At 41.4% G+C, this 27,197-nt stretch overlaps 1 protein-coding gene across 1 annotated transcript; it reads right to left on the bottom strand.

Moving 5' to 3' along the window:
* Positions 1-4,531: 4,531 nt before the first annotated feature.
* SCCPDH (saccharopine dehydrogenase (putative)) lies at positions 4,532-26,006 on the bottom strand (the record flags this gene model as incomplete). The annotated part of the gene is given in 7 exon segments (XM_073628016.1): positions 4,532-4,826; positions 5,780-5,861; positions 9,204-9,315; positions 13,325-13,381; positions 15,799-15,918; positions 18,804-18,921; positions 25,876-26,006. Coding segments are annotated over 7 exon segments (726 nt in total), but the record flags the coding sequence as incomplete, so codon positions are not given.
* Positions 26,007-27,197: the final 1,191 nt, after the last annotated feature.

The raw sequence follows: 27,197 nt of genomic DNA on the forward strand, positions 1-27,197 counted from the left end.
CGCCCCCAAAGTAGTACAGGAACCTTTTTCTAAGTCGGAGCGACTTGTGTCGCTCCTATTAGAACGGTTCCATTGTACAGAACGAGACACGACTTGTCAAGTGGCTAAGTCACCTGACAAGTCGTCCCAGTGTGAACCGGCTCTAAGGGCCTCATACATACGATACGAAAATCAGAAGGGAAAAGTCGAAAGATGAGCTGTCTGCGGATTTTCGGATCGTTAGTACGGTGCATTCGACAGACGATTTGACTTTTACATCAGACAAAAGCTGGATGTGCAGGCTATAAAATTTTTGTTGGATGTGAACTCAACAACAGATTTTCAGATAGTCAGTACAGAAATCGTCACACAAAAGTAAAAACACGCATGCTCGGAATCAAGGAACGACTGGGAAGAGTTCAGTCTTGTAAACTGACGCGGCAATTGATGAAATGTCGAAATGCAGCGCACATTCTCATCCTCTTTAATGGGATTATAATGAAGCTGCTTTGCTGGTGTTACTGATGTAGTTATGCGTATTTTAAAAGGCATGTGTTTTGTACGATCTGAAAATCACAAATCAATGCTAACCAAAAAAAATCCAAATGCAGCGCTAAATTAAGTAAAGTGATTAAATAATAAATAAGTCCGTGAGAATTAAATTGAAAAGTTGAGATGACGTGAAGCTTTCACCAAACTTCAGTGTGCACGAAAAAAAAACACACCACACCCACGTGCTGCCAAACTGCTTACCAGAGCAATGTAAAAAACATGCGATGTAATCAAATGATGCCGAGGCTCAACATTAACTCGGAATGACACTCCATCACACATGGCCAAAGGATGGGAAAAGCCAGATGGTCACATAACATCAAGACATCAGGGTACACATGGGAAGGCGAATGGATAGTGCAGTCACCAACAGGATAACCCGAGAAACATCAGGCGGTCTCCCCCCTCCAAGTCCCGCAGCTTGGGGCAATGTCGGTGACCCGTCCTCCTCCGGTCCGGTTCACTTTCTCTTTTAAACATTCCAGTTACTCCGCCAATGCTAACCAAAATTCTACCAACTTCTACTAACACAAAATTAGCATAAGGGGCCCAAAGGGTGGTGCTTGAGAAATGAACTTCCTCGTTATACATTCATAGTACGTCACTAAGTTAGTGTTTGTCAAACGACATTTGTGGATAGTTCGTATGCTAGACAAAATCCTGCACACGCGCTTTTGACAAAAATCAAACGCTCGGTTGTCCAACAATCAAACCGTGTGTACAAGGCCTAAGGTCTGATTCACACCTATGCATTTTTAATGCTTTTTGCACTACAGAATGTGTTCCATAGGAAACCATGTTACATGGACTGTAGTGCAAATCTGCAAAATGCACTAAAAATGCATAGGTGTGAATCATGCCTTAAGCTGGATACACACTATACAAATTTTTCCCTTTAGATTTACCAAGACCATATAATATGAGGTCAAACCTAAACACTTCAAAATTTGTATGCAATCAGGCAGGAACTTGCACTACATAGCTGAAGGTAAATCTAAAAGGAAATTGTATAGTGCGTATCAAGCTTTAAAGGGAGTCTCCTAATCTCAGCTTGTTACCTGTGTAAAAGACACCTGTCTATAGAAATCAATCATATTAAAATCTCCCCACCATTGCCAAGACCAAACAGCTGTCCAAGGATGTCAAGGACAAGATTGTAGACTTACACAAGGCTGGAATGGGCTACAAGACGATCGCCAAAACAGCTTGGTGAGAGGACAACAGTTGGTGCGATTATTCACAAACTGAAAACACACAAAATAACTGTCAATCTTCCTAAGTCTGGGGCTCCATGCAAGATCTCACCTCATGGAGTTTCAATGATCATGAGAACTGTGAAGAATCAGCCCAGACCCTACACGGGAGAATCTTGTCAATGATCTCAAGGTAGCTGGGACCATAGTCACCAAGAAAACTACTAAAAATACACTGCGAAGGACTGAAATCCTGCATCGCCCGCAAGGTCCCCCTGCTCAAGAAAGCACATGTACAGGCACTTCTCTCCCCACATTGCTTTTACTTGTGATCACAATTTTATCCTATGTATGCTGGTTTTATAATAAAAACCCAACTTTTTTGACCTACACGATTGGAAGCCCCCTTTCTTTTTTTACATACTTTCCGGATGTGAGTTGGTTGGGTCCTTCTGTTCCGGTCAGCTACTCTCCAGCCCAGCTGATATCTACCAGTCCTCTGGGATGTACCCTCTGAATCCATTAGATCGTCTGGATGGTTCGGTCGATTTGGAGAACTATCTCCTAATGACTCGTTGTCGCTGACATTTGGGTCCACCGGCTCCAGTAAGGGTATGCATTCTTTTCTATGAATGGAAGATTCTTTATCTTGGAGGTTCCATACGTTTGTTCCATCAGCATTTCCTTTCTGTGAACCACCATCTATGCATTGTGGACTTTTGGCTGTTTTTTCCCTTTAAGGATTTCGCCACTATATTGGACTTATTATGCATTTATGTATTCACTTATATTTATTTTGTATATGCATTTGATCATTCACTTTGTTTGCATATTCATTGGACACAGTATTAGCGCTACATTTACATATCACTTCACTTTGAATACTCGTCATATTCCTATGTAGCAGCTTTTTGATTTTTTTCTAGAAATCCACTTTCCTTGCACTAGTTAGCGCAATATTTGCTATACCTCACATGTACAGGCACGTCTGATGTTTGCTAATGAACATCTGAATGATTCAGAGGAGAACTGGGTGAAAGTGTTGTGGTCAGATGAGACCAAAATCGAGCTCTTTCGCATCAATTCAACTCGCCGTGTTTGGGGGAGGAATGCGGCTTATGACCCCAAGAACAATATTCCCATCAAACATGGAGGTGGAAACATTATGCTTTGGGGGTGTTTTTCTTTTGGAGGACAGGACAACTTCACTGCATCAAAGGGACGATGGACAGGGCCATGTACCGTTAGGTGATAACCTCCTTCCCTCAAACAGGGCATTCAAAATGGGTAGTGGATGGGTATACCAGCATGACAAAATGACCCAAAACACACAGCCATGGCAAGGAGTGGCTCAAGAAGAACCACATTAAGGTCCTGGAGTGACCTAGCCAGTCTCCATACATTAATGCCATAGAAAATGTGGAGGGAGCTGAAGATTCGAGTTACCAAACGTCAGCCTTGAAACCTTAATGACTTGGAGAGGATCTGCAAAGAGGAGTGGGGCAAAATCCCTCCTGAGATGTGTGCAAACATGGTGGCAAACTACAAGAAACCTCTGACCTTTGATTGCCAACAAGGGTTTTGCCACCACGTACTAAGTCATGTTTTGCAAAGGGGTCAAATACTTATTTAACTCATTAAAATGCAAATCAATTTATAAAACTTTTTTTAAATGCGTTTTTCTGGATATTACTGTTCCGTCTCTCACTGTTAAAATAAACCTACCATTAAAATTATAGACTGATCATTTTTTTGTTAATGAGAAAACAAACAAAATCAGCAGGGGATCAAATACTTTTTTCCCCTCATTGTAGCCAAGTATCACAGAAGTGATGGAAGATTTAGGAACATGTCTGTGGCTTCCTGAAATGGTAAGGCAAACTTGGCATTTCAGCTGTGGTGAAACCCATGAGGCATTAACACGTGTTATGTTATATATTGTCAGTATTATTCTAGTATTTAATGCACTCTTCACCTAACTTCTAAATTAGCCCTTGTATAGCTGTAGCTCCAACAGAAGAGAAAGTGTTAGCTCATTCAAAACACAAGTTGATTTAATCTCTGTGTAGGACCACCAAATTGGATATCTTATGCCTCCCAAACATTCCTATAATATAAAGGGGATAGAAAGGTGTATTCAGCCTGGTGGATGCAAATTGCTCTGTACTGATTACCAGTCATGCTGAAGCATTCCTTCAAAACTCCGATCAGGTTTTTATTGCAGCCAGTGTTCCTTCTGGGGGAATCCACCCTCTTTTTTGCCCTTGTGACTATTCTCAATAGGATAGAAAGTGATGGAAATTTTGAAACATGACAGTTTTTACTAGAACGGTAATATAGACATTTCCTGAAGGTTACAAACTTTGAGGGTATTTTCCTTCACTGTAAAGTTATTGCTTCTCACTTCCACCTAAGCCTGGTGCAAGAAGTGAAGAGAAGAAGTCTCCACATTGGGCCATAGACATAAACAAGGTATTTCAAAAATTTAAAAAAAATAACATAAAAAAAAAAAAAAAAAAAAAAAGTCTTGGCTTTACATATATATTTTAAACATTAAAGATGGGCATCAATCATCGTAAATGCACAACAGTGTAGTCAAGAGAAGATCAGGCTCAGGAAAAACAATGCTCCCAAATTTACAGCATGGTTTGCAATTATAGCACCTTATCTGCAGTGCAAAACGGAGATAACAAATGTCTCATGATATGTGAGGGCAGACAGATTTCCCCAGCCCTTGCCTGTTACGAAATGCGTGTTTAATGCCAACCTTATAAGGAGAAATAAACAAGACATCACACACAGGAACATATATTACAATATTTTATTGGCTGAACAATTACTGTAATGCAAAGTTATGAAAAGCATTCTGTTATTCCATTAAATTAGTGCAATTAGCTTTATCTTACAAATCTAGGACAGAAAGCATTAAACATATTTAAGCCTAAGTGCTCTAGTTACCCCCCTAATCATGCATGTAGTTTCAATGCCAGCAATGCTCAGATCTCAGTCTTGCTAATGACATTAAAGTGAATGCCAGCTTTGTTCAGACGGTCAATAAGCTTGGTTTTGGAAAACGCTGCTCCAGGTGTGTAAACACCTCCCCTGGAAAACAAAAGCAGCTTTATAAAAAATAATTCACCAGACATAACTGTCAGATTCAGCCACTTCTACAGTGCAAGATACAAAATGGAATAAGACCCTTCTCCCATCACAGACGCTCACCTGATCTCCAGAATATACACAAGAGACAAATTGTGGATTTAGCACATATGGTTAGTATACACTTGGATTCAAGAATGAAGCAGACTGTGTATAGCAAAGTCTTATTTTAAAAACCTATTAGGTTTTAAGCCTAAACCCCCGTACACAGAGGCCAAACATTGGGCAGTATCGGACGGCTCAATAGACACCAGTCAACATACGGCTTGTGTGTACAGCAGCCAGAGCGGCTTCTGTCGAAGGGCATGACCGAAAGAGGTCTACCAATCAGCATCTGATCAGTGCTCTCAGCCAATAGTTGAGAGCACTGACTGGAGTGTTCTGGAGGGAGGGAGGGCCATCCCCTACTCAGAACACAATAGCTCAGCGGGGGAGATCACTGTACTAACATTGGATTGTGAGTACAGCAGCTCTTCTCAATCTCTTCAGTTTTTTTTTTCATTAAGCTAGGCTTAATGACTTGTGTCCTAGATGAGCAAGGCGTTTCCCTTCCCCCCCAGGCATCCAGCTCCAAAAGCCTTCTGCAGTTCTCTTATTAACAGTCCATGTATTTTCTATACTGTCATGATTGGGCATTTATCCCACTAACTTATTTTTTTATATCTCATGCTTCATGCTTTTTTGAACGATGGAGTTAAAAAAGGCATTATATATATAGATTCATATAGCAAAAATCTCTTCACACAAATGCCAATTGTAATAAAATGTTTTTCCACTCAATTCAGAATTTGTTTTAAATATACGAAAAGAAATAAAATGACGTTGGAGGCACACAGTGCTGTAAAAGAAAATAATGCCACCGAAGAATCTTGAATTACCCGTGACAATGCACAAACCTTTTTGGAAGAGAGTCTGGTTCCTTTAAAATAGTTACTCCAGCCTGTACCATCCCAATTGGTGTGGTGACATAGCCAGCTTCTGTAATGTGAAGCAACATTTATAAATTATAAAAAGATATATGCATAATTGGAGAACTTAAAATATTTTAAGTTTAAAAAACAAATACAAAACAAAATATATTGCCTTATCCATTACTGCAGAAATAAGCGCAGAATTGCAAATCCTAAATTTTCATTCTTTACATCAGGCATATCAAATTTGAACGAAACAAGCTGAACTGAGTAATGCGCAATCGATCTCAATCCCTCAGCCTTGTGTGACAAAGCAATCCTCATGTATCCCTACCTTGTGCTGATACAGCAATACTTCTCAATTAAGCGTGTATCTGAAGGGCTGCAACAGCCATTACATACATAATAGCTGGCACCTCTAGGTGAAGCAGTCCCTTCAGGCCCAGGGATCTCCATGCAACATGCTTTCATTGTGACCCTCATGCCATCAGAGGATGCCACAGTGGGACTAGGCGAGTTTGCAACAGAACAGAGGCCAGTTAGTGTTGAGGCTTAGATATTCAGAATGAGAGGTACAAATCAGAGCTTATTATAGGGGTTATCTCTTGCAGCAGTGGGGCGAAGTTAAGTTTTAAAGTAAACCTGAACTCAAGAAGTGAAGATTTGCTAGATTATAGTGAACATTCAGGATAATGATGTCTAAGCATGACCCCAAAAATTCCTCTATTTTGATAATAGCCTGAATAATATCAGTGCACTTGTTGGTATGGGAGTGCTTAGGCACTACTGTACCTACAGTCTCATAGCTGTATACAGTGCATCCGGAAAGTATTCACAGCGATTCACTTATTTCACGTTTTGTTATGTTACAGCCTTATTCCAAATGGATTATTTTCTTCAAAATTCTATAAACAATACCCCATAATACATATAAAAGGTCATACTCAAAAGGAATTATTAAATACACATCAATGTGCCATACAAAAATAATGAATACATGTATAAAACTGGATACAAATAGTGCATATTTCAAAGAAATAACAACCATGCAGTCCCTGCATGTGTTAGAAAGTAATGTCCTTGTGAAAAAATGTATATGAAAATCCCAATGGGAAAGAGTCCACGTGCAATTACAAAAAAAATAAACAAATCAAAATAAGTGAATCTTCCGCTGTGTAGATGAACAACCTTCACCCGCTGTGTTGTACACCCAAAGTGCTCTGTAAGTGGATGTCCGCTTACCAGAAGTTGTTGACCTTTTTATTTAAAAAAAAAAAAAAAGTCGAATAAAGCCTTTAGCAAGAAATGGCTTGCTGCCATGGTATGGATAAGCCGGGTGGGTAACCTTTCCCTCTCCCCCAGTAGGATGTCAGGAAATATGTAGAAGGATACAAGAAGGGCTAAAATAGTGTAATCCCATTTACTGATAAAACAATTAAAAACAAAAAGCCAAATGGCTGCTTACATTTAGAAGTGCCCTCGCCCGGCACGGAGGCTGTACCGCTCTCGTATGGGACTCAAAACTCAGCTCTGCGCGTGGTAGCTGGCGTGCGCTTCACCACCAGCTGCCGACAACCGCAGGGACCGGGAATCAAAACGTACGTCGAGGCGTGCCTGGTTACGCAATTTCGATCCACTCCGGTCCCTGTAGTTGTCGGCAGCTGGTGGTGAAGCCAAAATCATATGTATGTGTAACATAAGTATTCACAGCCTTATCGCAATACTTTGTTGAAGCACATTTGACACCAATTACAGTCTCAAATCTTTTTGAGTATGACGCTACAAGCTTGGCACACCTATTTTTGGGCAGTTTCTCCTCTTCTTCTTTGCAGGACCTCTCAAGCTTCATCGGGTTGGATGGGGAGCGTCGGTGCACAGCCATTTTCAGATCTCTCCAGAGATGTTCAATCAGGTTCAAGTCTGGGCTCTGGCCGGGCCATGAGGACATTCACAGAGTTGTCCTGTAGCCACGCTATTATCTTGGCCGTGTGTGCATTGTTCTGTTGGAAGATGAACCTTCGCCCCAGTCTGAGGTACAGACCGCTCTGGAGCAATTTCATCAAGGATGTCTCTGTACATTGCTGCATTAATTTTTCCCTTAATTCTGACTAGTCTCCCAGTTCCTGCCACTGAAAAACATCCCCACAGCATGATGCTGCCACCACCATGCTTCACTGTAGGGATGGTATTGGCTAGGTAATTAGTGGTGCCTGTTTTTCTCCAAACATGACTCTTGCCATTCAGATCAAAGAGTTCAATCTTTGTTTAATCAGACCAGAGAGTTTTGTTTCTCATGGTCAGAGTCCTTCAGGTGATTTTTGGCAAACTCCAGGTGGGCTGTGATATGCCTTTTACTGAGGAGTGGCTTCCATCTGGCCACTCTACCATACAGGCCAGATTGGTGGAGTGCTGCAGAGATAGTTGTTCTTCTGGAAGGCTCTCCTCTCTCCACAGAGAAATGCTGGAGCTCTGTCAAAGTGACCATCGGGTTCTTGGTCACCTCCCTGACCAGGGACCCCGATCCCTCAGTTTTGTCGGGCGGCCAGTTCTAGGATGAGTCCTGGGGGTTCCAAAATTCTTTCATTTATGGATGATGGAGGCCACTGTGCTCATTGGGACATTTAATGCTGCAGAAATTTTTCTGTAGCTTTCCCCAGATCTGTGACTTGATACAATCCTGTGTCGGAGGGCTACAGACAATTCCTTGTACTTCAGGGCTTAGTTTGTGCTCTGACATGCACTGTTACGGGTGGAACATTATATAGACAGGTGTGTGCCTTTCCAAATCATGTCCAATTAACTGAATTTACCACTGGTGGACTCCAATCAAGTTGTAGTAACATCTCAAGGATGATCAGTGGAAACAGGATGCACCTGAGCTCAATTTTGAGTGTCATGACAAAGGCTGCAAATACTTATGTATATGGGATTTTTGTTTTTTATTTTTAATACATTTGCAAAGATTTCAAACAAACGTCTTTCACTTTCTCATTATGGGGTATTGTTTGTAGAATTTTGAGGAAAATAATTAATTGAATCCCTTTTGGAACAAGGCTGTAACATAACAAAACGTGGAAAAAGTGAAGCGCTGTAAATACTTTCCAGATGCACTATATATTGCAGTGTGAAATCCACTGCTGCCAATACCTGCTAGCCTCAGGCGATTTGGAGTGGGATGTAGTGATGTCACTACTGTGCTGCCTTTACCAAGATAGTCGCCTCCACACAGAGGAACAGAACGAGTCATGGTAAGTCAGTAATGGGGAAAAGATGAGCTGCACGGGAGCCAAAAGCAATACTAGTGATTAGACCTTTGTACTCTGCAAGTTTCAACTTTCTAGTTGTCTGTTACTAATGGCGAAGACATTTCTAAACATAGCAGGAATAAAAAAAATAAAAAAGGTTTTACCTGGTCCTGAAACCTGTGTACATATTTTTATATTAGGCTTTCCTTGCTGGGGATCTTGGTCCTGACTGTAGCCCTCTCCAAAAAACGTCATTGTGAAAGAGGATTCAGCCATCTGTGAACACACCATTTCATTTATAAACATATTACAAAAAAGGTTAGCATCTTAGAATCACTTATTTAAACACATTGCTTGAAACTAAAAAGACCTCAAATTTCCACAAAAATATCTATTTAAAAATAGTTTTTAATGTTTATGGACATTGATGTAGTGGTTAGCACTTTCACCTAGCAGCAATAGGGTCGCTGGTTCAAATCCCGACTACGACACCATCTGCCTGGAGTTTGCATGTTCTCCCTGTGCTTGCGTGGGTTTCCTCTGGGTACTCCGGTTTCCTCCCACACTCCAAAGACATGCTGGTAGGTTAATTAGATCCTGTCGAAAAATTGGCCAAATATGTGTATGTTGTATGTGTATGTGTTTGTAAGCGTGTCAGGACCCCATGGGGCAAAGGACCGCACTATACCGCAGACGGACACCGGTGGCAAAAAGCGCCCTGAGGCGATTCAGTTTGCATAGGTAGCGCTATACAAGTCATTCATTCATTCATTCATTCATTCATTCACATAAAAGATCACCAACATGAGCTAGTTGGTAAGTATTTTTAATTTGTCCTAAGAAAATTGAAAGCAGGCCAGTCTCCTCCTGTGGTTAAAGTACATGTGATAGCCACATGGCTATGTAGAGCATGCAAAATATTACACCAATATGCACGTAATTTCTATTAAATATGGGACCACAACGTCACTCATTCATCCTTCATAACAGAATGGGCTGTGGGTATGATATTGTTTCCAACTTTTTGCAGCTCTGCACCACTTCCAATAATATGGGGAGACTGGGGGGAAAGGGGAGCTTTAGGCTTTATCAGCATTTCCTGCATGGCAACAACAACTGTATGCAGGCAAAGTATAAGGCAGGCATATACAGCCCTGATATTCATACAGGAGAAGCTGGGGGAGAGGGTGACAACACTATGAAATTTTAGGAGGAATCTTTCAGCACTGTAAGCCCTCTGCAGGAGGAATACTGGCAGGATCAACAAGTGGGATGTGCTGGAAATAAAGGGAGCTTTCGCACATATGCAGAGGGAGACATGAAGGATTACACATTTGATACTGCAAAACATAAATTTTTTCTTGGCCATTTAAAAGCCAAATTGGTTGTAATGGTTTGAAAATACAGATCAAACCTAATCATAAATATCAGGACACGTGGAAATGTATAAAAGCAAATAAGAAAAATAAAAAGGAAAACCACACATTATAAAATACCCCCCCTTTTTTAAAATGTATTTATTTTTATAAGTGATCACATCATCTCTGTTCTCAGCTGCATAAGAGCTGGGGGAGGAGAAGCAGCAGTACACTGAACTGGCCAGTGAATGGCTGTGCAGGGGGGGGGTTCAGGACAAGTCTTAATATTAGAGGAGAGCATACGGAGTTCCCATAGCTAGGGAACTGACCATGCTGTGCTATCCTGCTTAGTAAGGATGAGCTCAGTCGTATTCGCAACTAGCACGTGCAGAGCCCGCCAGGAAGTCGGCACTGCACAGCGCTAATCGCAGGCAGCAAAACATTTTCACGATGCGCGGCTGTAGAGATGGAGCAATGTCTCACGTGCTAGTTGTTAACACGCCTGAGCTTATCCTTACTGCTTAGTGTGATCAGTTTCTAATAGGAAAGTAGAGGGACTGGCAGGAACACCAGGGATTTCACACAAATGAAGTAATACAAAGAACAGGATACTTTCTCATACAAATACATGGTACAGCAGACACATATCAGGAATATGAAATGCTGGCTGGGGCTTCAAGGCCCAACTGTTTAAATCAACTAAATACATACATAAAAACAAAGATGTGTCCCTGAACACAGACAGTGCGAGTTCGGGGACACACACCTGCCATGTCCATGCAGTCAGTGTGTCCAAATTGACATCATTGAGACTGCCTGCACAAAACACCTGTGCATATCTGTGCAGCCCTGCCCTTGGTACACAGCCCTGCGTGGGTGAACATTATAATACACCCAATGTGAACAAGGGCCTTCAAGCTCTTCAATCATATGGGAGCATAAGCTATGGTGATTGAAGAGCTAAAGGTCCACTTTAGTGTGGGGTATGTAGAGAAGGTACAGAGAGCAAAACTAGGTTCACGTTAACCAATGCACTAAAAAGTCATCTGCATGGATTGTTTTTCAGAGTGTGGTTAAGCAGCTGCTGTCAGAAGTTTTGGGGGCGATCCTACTGCCTCCTGATTGCACTTTTTTTCTGAACACAGACCCACTGACTTTAAAAGGTGGCGCCGCCTGTCAATTTGGCATGCTGTGGTAAATTTGCCACACTCATGAAGTAAAGCATCATGGACGTGGCATTTGAACAGCCTCCTTCAGCTGCATTTTACACTTTAGGTGAGTGGCCGGAGGCAGTAAAACTCTCCCAGGTCGCCTGTATGCATCATTTTCCTTATGAACGGTGTTTGCTTTGCAAGGTAAAAGAACTAAGAATTTGAACAATTTTTGTTTTGATGCGCCTAGAATATATTTAGTTGATTAAGGCTGGGTTCACACTGCTGCGGTGGCAGACATCGCATGTGATTTGCAGCGCACTGCTGTTCACATCACATGCGATGTCTGTGCTGTGCGATATCAGCCATACAGATAGTATGGCTGATATCGCACCGCATTCGGTCCAAACTCGCACAGGACCCTTTTTTTTGTTCGGACCAAAATCGGATCGCATGGGTGTTCACACCTATGCGATCCGAAAATGTCCGAATTGTCAGTTCGCATTGCGATATGCGGGCTGAACTGGGGGTGTCATTAACACTGTATGACACTCCCCAGCAGTTCGCATATGGCAGTGTGAACTGCCGTGCGAGTTGGTGCGATGCGGGAACCCGCAGTAAATTCGCTGCGTTCCCGCACCGCAGCAGTGTGAACCCAGCCTTAAACTAAAAGGTTCAATTGGGCTTCTCTTCCTGCCACCCAAAAACAATTATCAGCAAGTACTGACAATATACTTGGTATAGTCAGAACTTGCACAGGCCACCAGGATTGAGCACTGCACTGTGGCAGGATAGGGGTAATATTACATGTTCTCAGCACAAGGATTTTAAATGGTCGGCCATAACCAGGTTGGCTGTAATAGGGTTTAGGCACCAGAGGTTGTCCACCACACAACCGGGTATTAGTTATTGATTTATTTGCTTTATGATTTTGAAAATATTTGCAGTTTTACTGTAGAGGCAAATAGATAGCACAGGTCAAATAGATGAGAAGCACCATTCGTCTACCCTCAGACATCTAAAACCTCATACTTCCCTAAGTATTGTGGAGTTAATTTACTAAAACTGGAGAATGCCAAATCTGGTGCAGCTGTGCATAGAAACCAATCAGCTTCCAGTTTTGTTTTTGTCAAAGCTTAATTGAACAATCTGAAGTTAAAAGCTAATTGGCTACCATGCACATCTGCCCCAGATTATACACACTCCAGTTTTAGTAATTCATTTAGCCTGGCCATACATGGTCGAATTTCGAAAGAATTTTCTTTTGAAAATCAGGAATTTTGTGCATTTTGAGATCCGATGGTGCCGCCATTGATTTCAAAATTCGATACAATTAGAAGTTGTTTAGTTTTGACCTTATATTAAAAAACAAAAACACGCACACTAAACTTTGTACCAACTGTTCATCTAACGCACCCTCATTGCTTCCAGTTCTGAAAGTTCTAACACTATGCCTGCTAACTGGTCAGACTATAAAGGGCCTCTTCTATAGGCACAAAAAATAACTTCAATAAACAGAAATCTGCAGAACTTCTAAGGATTACAAAAATGTATTTATTTCAGTAGCATTTTGTCTGATAATAGCATGTGCCATCACCACTGCTATCGCTACCCTACTGTCAGCAGGAAAAGAGCAAGTGGTGCTAATAATGTAGCCAAAAATTACAGATTGTTGGTCATTAAAAACGTAAAATTGCTATAATTTTGGGTTGTAAAACAGATTTCATGAAATATAAATAAACACGCATATATACTTTTCAGTGAGCCTTTGGTTACCTGTTTTGGTGTTGGTCCCTCTTTGGAAAAATAACCAAAGGAAAAAAGTTTGGGGTACTGTAAAGATAGTAGAAAAACAATAAAAAGTGAAATTTAGACCACTTTTTTTTTTTTTTTTTTTTTAAAGAACATACATATTAAAACACGTGTATAACTATTTCTATGTTAAAAAAAAACAAATAAACTCACTTAATTTTCGTTGACGGTGTTTTCTTTAGCAATGCACAGGTAAGCAGACATCAAAGCAAACACCTTAATGCATTTTGCACGTAAAATACTGATGTGCAGGTGAATAAAATAACTCATCAGCGCTGCAGTTTAATAGGTCTTTCCACTCAAATTAGATATTTTAAATATAAGTGGAGTCTCTTAAACTAGTGACTTCGTCCTAGAAAAAAATTATGTACACATCCACCATTTAACCACTTAAGGACCGGGCCTCTCTTTTTTAGACTTGGTGTTAACAAGTTAAAATATTTTTTTTTTTGCTAGAAAATTACTTAGAACCCCCAAACATTTTTTTTTCAGACACCCTAGAGAATAAAATGGCTGTCATTGCAATACTTTATGTCACACCGTATTTGCGCAGCGGTCTTACAAGCTTAATTTTTTGGGGGAAAAAAAAAAACACACTTTGACAAAAAAAAAAAAAAAAAAACAGTAAAGTTAGCCCAATTTTTTTTTTATATTGTGAAAGATAATGTTACGCTGAGTAAATTGATATCCAACATGTCATGCTTCAAAATTGCGCCCACTAGTGGAATGGCGACAAACTTTTACCCATAAAAATCTCCATAGGCGACGTTTAAAAATTTCTACAGATTACCAGTTTTGAGTTACAGAGGAGGTCTGATACTAGAATTATTGCTCTTGCGCTAACGATCGCGGCGATACCTCAGATGTGTGGTTTGAACATCATTTACATATGCGTTTGCTTTTGCGTGTGAGTTCAGCGGGACGGGCGCTTTAATAAAAATTTTATCTTACTTTATTTTTAAACAGTCCTTAAAAAAAATAAAAATAAATTTTGGGTCACTGATTCCTATTACAAGGAATGTAAACATCCCTTGTAATAGTAAAAAGCATGACAGGACCTCTTAAATGTCAGATCTGGGGTCAAAAAGACCTCAGATCTCATTATTTACACTAACATGCAATAAAAAAAAAAAAACAAAAAAAAAAAAAACAAAAAAAAAAAAAACCTTCCCCCTTTAAGACTGGAGGGTGGAAGTGTTGTTTGACGTCGCTTCCGCCTTCCAATGTTATGGAGCCGAGCAAGGGCCATCTTTCCCTCACTCGGCATCCAGCCTGTGAGGGAAGAGGACCTGATCGGAGACGACTGGAGCGTGGCGGGAGCCTCTCCCCAGATAAAAGTGATCTTGCAACAAATCCACCCGGTGTTGGAGGATACCGGGGTTATGGCATAACAACGGTATTCGACTTCAAACAGCCGATGTACAACTGCGGCGGGCGGTCCTTTGGTAGTTATTGGCTCTGTAATCTATTTTTCCATAAATGTATTTCCTACCGTTCTTTTCTGCTTCCTTGTAATGTCTGGCGTGAGCTCCCGAACCCCCCCCCCCCCCCACTTCTGTTTGAAATGAGCAGTGCATGTTAGTTGCAGTCATGTGCACTTCTCTATGCACACTACACATCCCATAATCCTTAGTCCATCTTGGGAGCAAGAGAGGGTGGCTATGTTCCTACTTACCATGGAGAACGAAAGTAGCCACCCTCAAACAGCTGGCTCACAACAGAGAAAAAAAAAAAGGATCGATTAACCACTTGAGCTATGGAAGATTTTACCCCCTTCATGACCAGGCTTTTTTTGCTATTCAGCAGCACGCTACTTTAACTGGTAATTCCACGGTCATGCGACGCTGTACTAAGGTTAAATTTATATTTTTTTTCACACAAATGGAGCTTTCTTTTGGTGGTATTTGATCACCACTGGGATTTTATTTTTTGTGATATAAATGGAAAGAGACTGAAAATTGTGTAAAGTGTGCTACTTTTACTAACTTAAAGTAACAGAAGTGGGAAGCACCGAATTCATTATTCGGCATCTATCAGCACCTTGCATACAAGGCCAGAGCTTTCCCACCTTCCCAGAAAACATCATAGCATTATGAGCCCGGGTTCACACTGTAGCGAACGCAGACATTGCATGTGAATCGCACCAATCACATGCGAGGTCTGTGCAATGCAAGTGCAGCCATTGGATTCGCACCAAAAAAAAAAAAAAATTGCAGGGACCCACCCCCACGACCGGAATCGGATCGCATAGGTGTTCTCACCCATGCGATCGGATAACTACCCAAATCCACAGTTCGCATTGCGATCTGTGAACTGATCGAGGGCGTCAATATTGTATTGACACCCGCCTCGGTAATTATATATATATATATATATAATAGATCTCTATATCTCACACACAAATTTTACTTGGCACCAACAACTAAGAAAACACTTACTCGTATCAGAAGTTTGCGTCCAAAGCTGAACTTGGTGAAAAGTAGGAAAAGGAATCCTGCAAACATCAGTGTGATGACTGAAGCGATCCCACCCACCGATACATAGGCACCATACTGCACCTAAGGGGAAAAAATAAAAATAAAAAAAGTTGGTTTAAGGACCAATGAATACAACAGGGATCTTCAAACTACCGCCCTCCAGCTGTTGTGGAACTACACATCCCATGAGACATTGTAAAACTCTGAGATTCACAGACATGACTAGGCATGATGGGAATTTTAGTTGCTGAACAACTGGAGGGCCATAGTTTGATGACCCCTGGAATACAACAATAGGCCTGTGTTCTGAAGTATTTACTGTTGCTTGCCCACGCAAAATGCTGCATAAACTGTTCAGGAAGAGCAAATCTATAGGAGGTGTCTGGTGACCAGGAGGGGGTTGTACACTTACCTGCCTGGGCCAGAGACAGTTAGAGGGCCCTCTTGCTAAGGAATTAGCAAATTATTATTTTCCCTTAAATATAATATGGGACAATAAGGTCTGCGGACTTGATTTTATCCTTGAGCACTTTGGTTTAAATAAAACAGGAAGGACAGTTGTGGCTTTAAATGGCTAGAACTCCCTTCATGCTCTTTATGCTGAAACACAAAGAAGGAAGACAGCAGCAGAAATTAAGGCATTAAAAGACCAAAATAGCAGTTGCTTTGTAGCGTGCATAAGTCAACTGCTAGATGGACTGATGACTTGTAAGAGCTGTGTGCAGCACATGCCTTAAGGAGATGAAAGGGCTGTAAACCTGTTAGCAAAGTCAGGGTACTCCAGATTGTCACAACTAGGATAAGGATGTTCTCTCCTCAGGAGATGAGGAGAGAACATCTGAATTTACTGATGATCACTCATCAGTGAAGGAAAGGTATGCCAGACCTCTTATTACTAAGCATAGTAATGGCAGCATGAAAGAGGACATAGCCTCTAAATTTGGGGCAGACCGTGTTATCAGTGAAGAAAGCAGTGGCTATGGGAGTGTTAAAACATCATCCACAACAGGCTATGAGAAAGGTCCAAGAATTTACTGTGAAATTTTCACTATTGGTCCATGTATGGGATGTAATAATCCTAGTATATGCGTCAATCCTAATGACAAGGAAAACAGCGCCTCATGGAAAAAAACATTGAGTGAAGGTGAGATGGGTTATATAGAAAAAAAGCCACAAGTTCATCCAACATAGAAAAAAAAAAAAAACACCACACAACAAAAAGACAAATACACTAATAAAAAACCTCAATATACACAATCCTATAACCACAGTTTATCCAGAGAAAAGCAAAAAAAAAAAAAAAAAAACCCCAAAAAACCCCCATATAGTATGATACAATTTGCTCAAGCTGGAGAAAAAAAAAAAAAAAAAAAAAAAAAAAAAAAAAAACCCTTTACCCATAAATATTAGTATCCTGTTATATAATGTGTATCTAGGAAAAAATCCAGGCCTTTCTTAAAACAATCTGAGTTGGCCAGAACCAGCTCTTGAGGGAGTCTATTCCACATTTTCACAGCTCTTAATGTGAAGAAGCCTTTCCGTATTTGGAGGTTAAATCTTTTCCTCCAGACGTAAAGAGTGCCCCCCCTTGCCCTTTGATGACCTTATAGTGAGCAACTTCACACCAAGTTCATTATATAGACTTATATAGACCACTTATGTATTTATACATGGTAAATATATTCCCCCTTAATCTCCTCTTCTCAAGAGAAAATACATTTAGTTCCTCTAATCTTTCCACATAGCTGAGCTCCGTCTTGCCTCTTATCAGTTTGGTTGCCCTTCTCTGTACTTTCTCCAGTTCCCAAATATCCTTTTTGTGAACAGTTGCCCAAAATGGAACTGCATATTCTAGATGAGGCATTACTAATGATCTACAAGTGGAACAATTAATAAATCGAAGAATTGATGGGAATTGATATGGAACCCTTCATGTATGCCCTGCATTAAAACCTAATGAGAGCTGGATTCCTCTATGGCCCTTGCCGGGAGGCATGGGAGTAAAACGGCAAAATTACCCAGCCACTACCCAGTTAAGCCAGTTGGGGGAAGTCAGAGAAAACTAAGGTTTTGTTCACTCCATATGCAGAGATGCAAGTTTTTCTGCACCTGTTTCTGCAAGTGCGCCCAACAAAATAATTGTTCTCTATTCACACCACAACACTGGTATCTTGTGTGGATTTTTTTCTGTGCAGGAATTTGCAATGTTTATGCAGATTTCTGCATGAGAAAAACAAACAAAAAAAAAAAAAAACTGGCTATAACATCAACACGGTTGTGTGAATAAGGCACATAAAACATGTATTTGCTACAGATAAACGCAGAACTACTTTAAAAGAGAAGTATGGCCTAAGCTTTTTGGCCATACGTCTTTTATGGGTCACAGAAGTGCAATTATTACTGCACCAGCCTGCTGACATCACAGAGCCAGTCCCAGGCAATGGAAAAACCCTGACTTTAAGGTCAGGATCCAACCAGATGCCTGACCAGCGGCTGGCTCAGAATCTCAGCATGCAGCCAGTCACTCCCGACTCCTACCCAGCCCGGGGCTCCAATGTGAGCTAGAGGGGGTAAAGCAGAGAGACGTTGACTGACAGCCACCTCTCTCCGCTCAGTGAAGAAAAAAAAACTGTTTGATGGGCATGCAATCGCTCAGTTCTCAGTCTTAGAGCCGGCAGGGACAGCTGCAGCATTGGACCGATGTTTCAGCCACATAGGTGACCATAGATGTTTATTTTATTTCCCGCACTTCTCTTAAGATGAGATAAATGGTTTTTCTACAGTAGAAAGAATATTTTTGACTGCAGGATATAAAGCCTACAGCAGCCTGTTGCCACTGGATTCAGACAAGTATGCAAATGAACACACTTTATATTTTACTAAAACTGAAAATAACTTATACGGATTATATTCCTGTGTTTATAATACATTTTAAACATATACAGATATGCCAATTTACAACTTACAGGAGTTTCCTGCAGGTTCTCATGCAGGTATCGCTGGGTCCTTTTAACAACGGCTGCATCAGCTCCCATGAAAGGAATTGCATACTCTTTTAGTTCATTGCTGTAAAATACTGCGCCTCTGAAACCAGAGAACTGGCATTAAACATCTGATTTGAGTAATGTATAACCATATGCACAGTAACTGAATAATACATTATACAGAATACCAGAAAAGAATGAAACAAAATGATAGATGATAAAAAACAAACGTTTATATCATATACAAAATCAAAAATATAGGAAGATACATAAAGTCAGGCCCAGTCTGTCTCACAAGGGCAGCCCACTGTAGTGTGGCCTAATGAACATTATGTCATGTGTTAAAGTGGTTGTAAACACAAAACAATAAAAAATTAAAAAAATGCATAGCATACTAGCTCATTATGAAATGCTCACCTTAGATCAAAGCCCCCGCAGCGGTCCCCGTACACTGCTCTGGCTGGCGACACCTCTCCCGGAGATATTTCCAGGTATCGCAGGCTCCGGTGTTGAGATTTGCCGGAGCCGCGCCGGCATCGCACACGGGAGCCATCGGTAATGGTTGGTCAGCTGAAGCAACGGCACGAACGAGCTGTTGCTTCAGTGCGCATGTGCCGATGATGTCAGCACATGGTGATACAGGGGATATCTCCTAAACTGTGCAGGTTTAGGAGATATCCACGGTAGCTACAGGTAAGCCTCATTGTAGACTTACCTGTAGTAAAAAGTGAATTTACAACCACTTTAAGGCAGTTAATTTACTTAAAGTGGTTGTAAAGACAGAAGGTTTTTAACTTAATGCATTCTATGCATTAAGATTTAAAAAAAAAAAAAAAAAAAAAAAAAAAAAAAAAAAAACCTTCTGTGTGTATCAGCCCCCCTAATACTTACCTGTGCCCCATCTCTATCCAGTGATGTGTCAGCCAATCAGGAGAGAGAGGGGCAGAGCCGGACCGCGACTCCATGTCTGAATAGACACACAAAGCTTAGGTGCCCCCATAGCAAGCTGCTTGCTGTGTGGGGGCACTCGACAAGGAGGGGCTAGGAGCACCAAAGAGGGACCCGAGAAGGAGGATACAACACAACACATCAGTTTGTTACTGCATATTGTTGGAGTGTTATTCTCAATGAGCGTTGCCATAGTACACTAATGCACATAATTGCATGTAACAGAAGCACAGTGGTGTCAACGTGGATCTACTACAGAGCAAAATTTCGTGATTTTTTTTTTTTTTTTTTTTAAAGGAGTGGAGAACACAATAGCAAGCTGCACAAAATATAGCATCCAACACTCCCATAAGTGTGTTGCATGCAGAAGATTTTCAACAAGCTTACCTCAGTACAGAGCGACAACTGAACTCTACCAGGAGGACAGGTTACATTTACATTTTAAATTACACGCTAGGCTTTTTTTAAAAATGTATTTTTTAATCTGGCAATAGCATCATTAAACTACTTGCCGACCAGCCGTTGTGTATTTACTGCGGCAATGTGGCGCTATTGCGTTTGCTGCTTAGTTTGATAGCCACTAGAAGGCACCATCTCGCTGAGATTGGCTAGTAGGGATGTCAATCAACGGATCCGGCAAAACCGGTGTCCGCCAGCCACACGCGATCATCCCGGGGAAAGGCAGACCCACAATCTGTTTGTCTGACCCACAAGGCAGATCGCCGTTATGCAAGGGCACAAGATGGAGATCTCTCTGTCTTCCCCCAATTAGTGCAACCCCCCCCCCACTCTTAGTAAACACCCCCTAGGGACACACTTAACCATTTAATTGCCTCTGATGTAATTTTCCCTGCCAGTGTCATTAGTGCAGTGACAGTAGGGGTGCGCATCTTCACTGGTCTCACGATTCGATTACGATTAGATTCCGCGATGCATCACGATTACCGACGAGCTCCCACTTCCGCTTGGGCCTCCTAGGCGGCCCTTCCACCCTGCAATCATCTGGGACACATCACAGTTTCCAAAAGATTGCCCGGCTATGCAAGAAAGCGCAGTGAGACATGCGCACCCGGCTGTGAAGCTGCGAGCTGTCACAGCCAGATGCCCAAAGTAGTATTGCCAGCGCTGTGGACAGGTGGGGGAGAGAATGGAGGGTTTGGGTGGCCATGTCGCTGGATTGTGGGACAGGTGAGTGTCTTTTTATTAAAAGTCAGAATATACACTTTTTTTGTAGCTGCTGACTTTTAATAAACAAAAAATTGACTGGAACTCTGCTTTGAATTAAAAATAACCTCACCCCCCTAAAAAGTGTACTAATCCGGTGCACTACAGGGTACAGGCATTCACACACACTGCTGCTTGGAGGCAGCTGGTGCTCAAAATTTTTTTTTTGGGGGGGCGCAAACAAACTGAAAAATACTGAACCTCCCCCTTAAAAACGCAGCCACCTATGCCCATTAAATGCAGCCATCACTAACCCCCCCCACCCCCACACACACACACAATGCACGGGCCACCACTGGTGCTGACAGTTCCTTGGCATTCCTGTTTGCACCTTCCAGCACACTAGGAGTTAACAGTGGAATGTGCACAGGATAGCCAGGGACCTGTCAGCACGGAGCGGGAGGTGTAAGGTTACTGTTGTTAAAATGACTTTCTTTTAATAAATTCTGTGTTACAATGGATGATGTGCCCCGCTGTACTGTGTGTGCTTTTTAAAAAACTATGTCACTTCATAGCGAATTTCACTGTAGTACGATATATCCCGCTCATGTGACTCCTGGTCCGTCCCACCCCTCTCCCCGCTCTCACGAGTCCTGACGTCAGCGGGGAATTCTCAGCCCCGCCCGCTGACTATAGCTATCGTATCAGAAGAGAGGCGGGCGAGACTGAGAATTCCCTGGTGACATCAGGACTCAGGAGAGCGGAGAGGGGCGGGACGGGCGTCACATGAGCGGGATATATCGTACAACAGTGAAATTCGGTATGAAGTGACGTCGTTTTTTAAAAAGCACATACAGTACAGTGGGGCACATCATCCATTGTAACACAGAATTTATTAAAAGAAAGTAATTTTAAAAATACGCTCCGGGTGCTTTCCCGGGAGTGGCGGGGCTAGTCGCCATGACATCACACGCAATCAATTTTCCAGTCCTTATGCATCGATGCAACTATTAAATTTCAGCACCCCTAAGTGACAGTGCTTTTTTTTTTTTTTTTTTTTTTTTTTTTTAGCACTGGTCACTGTATAAAAAATATAAAAAAAATAATGTGTTTTCAAAATTGTCGCTCTTTTCGTTTATAGCACAAAAAATAACCACAGGGGTGATCAAAATACCATCAAAAGAAAGCTCTATTTGGGGAGGGGAAAAAAAGACACATTTTATTTGGGTACAGCGTCGCACGACCGTGCAATTGTCAGGTAAAATAACGCAGTGCCGTATCACAAAATAATGGCCTGGTCATGAAGGGAGCAAAACCTTCCGGTCCAGAAGTGGTTAAAGAAAAATTCCGTTAAAAATGTATGAGCAGTTTAGAGGGGGTTAAGTGTCATATGTACTGTATAAGACGCACTCAATGGTATCCATCATGAAATATTCTCATGATAACATCCTTGGGATTCTGAGCCCTGAGCCAGAGGAGGATTTCTAGAATACCCAAAACCCTGCACATCACCACATGGATAGGAAGCACAGATCAAACATAAAAAAAGAACAGTTTTTAAATAGCCTTGTGAATGATGCTTCGGGGGCGAGTATCATACACTTTGCTTAACCCACAGCAATAAATAGCCCGACAGGGGTTCTAAAAACTCTCAACACACCATTAATTAAAAATAAATTAATCAGATTTAGATACACTTTAACTACAGTACAGCTTTTAGCCAAATAGATTGGGAAAAGCTGGTCTGTCACTATATGCTAATATAATATAAATATAATATAAAAAAAATATATATTTTTTTTTTAAAGAAATTTTTATTCTGCAGAGACCATATATACACATACAGAATATCAGGTATTTTGAAACATCAGATACACCAAAAAAACACATTGCCTAGTGCATAATAATCCAGTCCACAGAACTGCTTCCCCGGTCCAGGGAACGCGTGACTTTAGTAAAAGTCTAGTATTCCCACCTGTATTCCAGTTTTTTTTTTTTTAAGTAAGAAAATGACTATATACAACCCCCCAGGCATGAAAAAATATATATAGAGTGGAATATTTCACCACCTCATCTTATAAAACTTACAGAACCGTGTCTATACCCCCACCCTCAGGTCCCTCCCATCAACTTTTGACAGAAACACATATACATTATACATACACACCTCCGTACTTCTTCAGCTTTTACTCGTTCGCCCCATCTGCCAGTGTCTCCTTTGAATCAACCCACCTAAACCAAACCTTCCTAAATTTCCTAGGGCTCCCCTGGCCTACGTCATGCGGTACATAAGAATGTCAGCGTTCACAACTTTCAACCACATCCCTAACGTCAGTCATTCCGTGTGAATCCATCTCCTAGCTATAAGCTTCCCAACTCTAAATTACAAAAATCTGAGGAACAGTTTGGTGTGCTCATTTAACACCTCTTGGTCAAAAATTCCCAAGAGACATCTCAAGGGAGAGCATATATTGGGAAGGTCGACGTTGTCTGCGATAAATTCAGTCACCATGGACCACAATGGTCTCACCTTGGCACATTTCCAAACCATATGAAAAAAAGAGCCATACACCCACAAACATTTATGGCAAGTAGCAGAGTCCCTCCTGTTCATACGGAATAGTCTGACCGGTGTATAATACATCTGATGTAGGTCTCATAGCTGTATCATCCTATCCGTTGGAGATGACAGAGCCCAGATAAGTATCAAATGCCTCCTGACACATCTCCTCTGACAATTCCAATATAAACATTTCCCAACGAGATCTGGCCCTTGCTATCAACCCAGAGTCCCCTGGGCCCACTTCCCTATACTATATGGAATTTCTTTTGACCGGGTCAGGATCCCCCTGGACCCTTTCCAACGAGGTATTCTGTACCTGTACTTCCCCCTATACCGAACTGCGTCACCATCGCATGCCGCAGCTGGGCGTATCGAAAATGCCAGGTTCTGGGTAGCCCAAACAGTTCCCTCAGCTGAGCAAAAGTGCACAGCTTCCCCTCCTGAAATATTTGGTGAAGATACCTAACCCCATATTTAGCCCATACGCTCCCATCCTCCAGTTTGGAAAACTCCTTAAGGATTTCGATATACCACAGAGGGCTATTAGGCGATTTCCATAGGGGTGTATCTTTCTTTTGTTGGGCAGATATGAAATATCCGTCCAGGCAGAGCCATCGCCAAACCCACCCTTCTACTCTGCACCCCTTTTCCTACATACCACATTCAGCAGAGTCTCCTGTGAAGTAGCCACCGCAGTTTCCAGCAACGTAGTAGCATAAGGCCCCTTTCACACGTGCGGATCCGTGTTGATCCGACCCGTAAACATCCACTTGCTCAGCGGGGATGGGTCCGTTGATCCCCACTGAGCCGGCGGATGACAGGGTGGTCCCATGTACAAGAACACAGGGAGAAAAATCATTTTAAATAAATTTTAACCATCACTGTAAGTGGTAGCTTCTGCCATTTTTGCACATTCTCCCTAAGAGCTCCTATACTCAAGTTATAGTGTCAAATTCAGCTCCAATAAACCAACTTTATCGTTTTCAAAAAAAAAGTTTGGCTTTAGTCAGAAAATTAAGTACTGATAGATCCCTTGCATACTGGCCCCTTTTACATGTATGTAAAACATTAAAAATAAGTGCCTACTGTTTAAAGTGCAGCAATACACTGTCTCGCTCTGCTCATGTCCAGTTGCTCTCTATTTTTTGGCACTAGAGGCTGATCTGCTGACAGCCTAGAGCTGCACAATTAATCATTAAAAAAAGATCACGATCTCGATTCACCCCCTCTGAAAATCTATGTTGCGGAGTGTCTCAAATCTTTCATGTAACAAGTATAGAGTTCTCTGCTTACTCTGGCAGTCTGCCAAACCGGGCATTCTGCCAAGATTTTAACATTGTAACTCTTCCATCTTAGATCAAAAGGGATAAAACTTCTGTGTGAATATGCAGGAAGTTTAACCACCACCCTAATGGGTTTACTTCCTCTTTGTTTCCCTGCAAAGGTAAAGCACAATGGGCTACTATGCATCGCATAGTAGCCCATTATGTGTCACTTACCTGACACAGGAGCCTGCGATGTCACCGCTGTCCCCTCTGCTACGGAGGGACCATCTTCTTTCTGGGTATCGTGGCTCCGGCGCTGCGATTGGCTGGAGCCACGATGACGTCACTCCCACGTATGCGCACGGGAGCCGCCACTAACGGCACATCGCCGCTAGCAGCGGCATGATCAGTCGCCGCTGTCTTTCTGCATATATCTCCTAAACAGAGTAGGTTTAGGAGATATTTCTTGGACCTACAGGTAAGCCTTAATCTAGGCTTACTTGTAGGTCAAAGTGGTCTGTAAGGCTTTACAACCACTTTAAAGTCTAAACCTTTTTCTGACACTTGTTTCTTACAGTTAAAATAAGATTTTTTTTTGCTAGAAAATTACTTGGAACCCCCAAACATTATATATATATATTTTTTAGCAGAGACATAAAGAGAATAAAATGGGGATTGTAGCTATATTTTAGGTCACACTGTATTTGCACAGCGGTCTTTCAAATGCAATTTTTTGGGAAAAATACACTTCAATGAATAAAAAAACCAAAAAAAACCAAAAAAACAAAAAACCACGAAACAGTAAAGTCAGTCCAATTATTTTGTTTAATGTGAAAGACGATGTTACGCCATGAGAATCGTGATTCATCTTCTAAGCAAAAAAATAAAAAAAAAAAATAAAAAGATTGCGATTCTCATTTTAGCCAGAATCATGCAGCTCTATGACAGCCTAAATATTTATTGCTGGTCAGGAACAATGCTGGAGGCAATTTACAGCATACGTTAATTTTGGTAGCATCATTATTAATGTGGAATGCCTGTTCCTTGCCAAATAATATTTTTTATCAAGTTGATAAAGTTTAAGTTCAAGTTCCACTTTAAACAAATGACTTACCTTCTTTTTAATTTTTTACCAACAACTGGAAGAGGTTTGAATGCCAATTGCTTTCTAAGCTTTCTCAGATTGCCTTGATCTGCAACTCCATGAATCGCAGATTGCCATGTCCCATCATGAATGCATGTGCCCTACAGAAAACAGAAGACACAATATCAGAAATATCAAAAAGAATTAGGGAGATAAAACAAAGGCGCCACGCTAAGTGCAGTAAATCACACAAACTTTATTAAAAGCTGAACACACGGTACTCACAGGATATTCTTAAGGATGTATACAGCATAGAAAGTGATGACGAAGATGATGATTTGGGCCTTCTTACGCAACATCTCTCCACCTCTCCCCCCGGTGCAATACAGTAAATTTAGGCCTAAATCTATGTTTAATCCAACACATGTTAAAAAGGACCCTACCTCCAAACCATTTACCAGGTTGTAAACTCGGACATGCAAAAATTATGTCAACAAACTCTTAACAGCCATTCTAACCTCACTTTTCAAGAAAAAACTAGCTTTACAAGACTTGACCAAAAACCATGATCTAATCATCAAAACAGCGGGCGGAGGCATTGTAGTTCAGAATCACAGTGACTACCTGGCAGAAGCCTGCCGCCTCTTGTCCGATGACAACACATACAAAAGAATTGCGCTGTGACCCCCCTATCCAATTAAATTATAGAAGTCAAAATGCTTACAGATAAGGCCAAAGATAAAATCATCATCTCCAAACATGAGTATGCCTTCTTTAACAAACAATATTTTTCCACCCCGAACTTTTACCACATTCCCAAAATACATAAAAGCATTCATAATCCCCCAGGTCAACCCATAGTCGCATCCACATTCCACAGATAGCATTACCAGTTCTCTCTCCCAGTATATTGATCAATTTCTGCAACCGCTAGCAACTAGTCTTCCTTTCTACATCCGCAATGGAACACATCTTTCGGAACAATTAGAATACTATAGATGTTGGCTTCCCTCGACGTGAATTCACTTTACACCTCCATTCCGCACGAAATAGGCCTCAGAGCAACTGCAAACTTCCTGTCCTCTGATCCTCTACTCAATCCGGGCCAGGCAGAGTTCATTTTGGAGGCAACGGAATTCTGCCTGACCCATAATTATTTAGAGTTTGATGGAGATTTTTACCTCCAAGTAAAGGGTACAGCTATGGGGGCAAATTTTGCCCCATGTTACGCCAATTTGATCATGGGGCTCTGGGAAGCCAATCACATCTGGCTCAACAATCCCTATGCCTCCCATATAGTTTTTTATGGGAGGTATATCGACGATATTATCGTCATTTGGGATGGCCCACAG

The sequence above is a fragment of the Aquarana catesbeiana genome, linkage group LG04 (assembly GCF_042186555.1).
Source record: "Aquarana catesbeiana isolate 2022-GZ linkage group LG04, ASM4218655v1, whole genome shotgun sequence".
In the NCBI taxonomy this organism is placed as follows: Eukaryota; Metazoa; Chordata; class Amphibia; order Anura; family Ranidae; genus Aquarana; species Aquarana catesbeiana.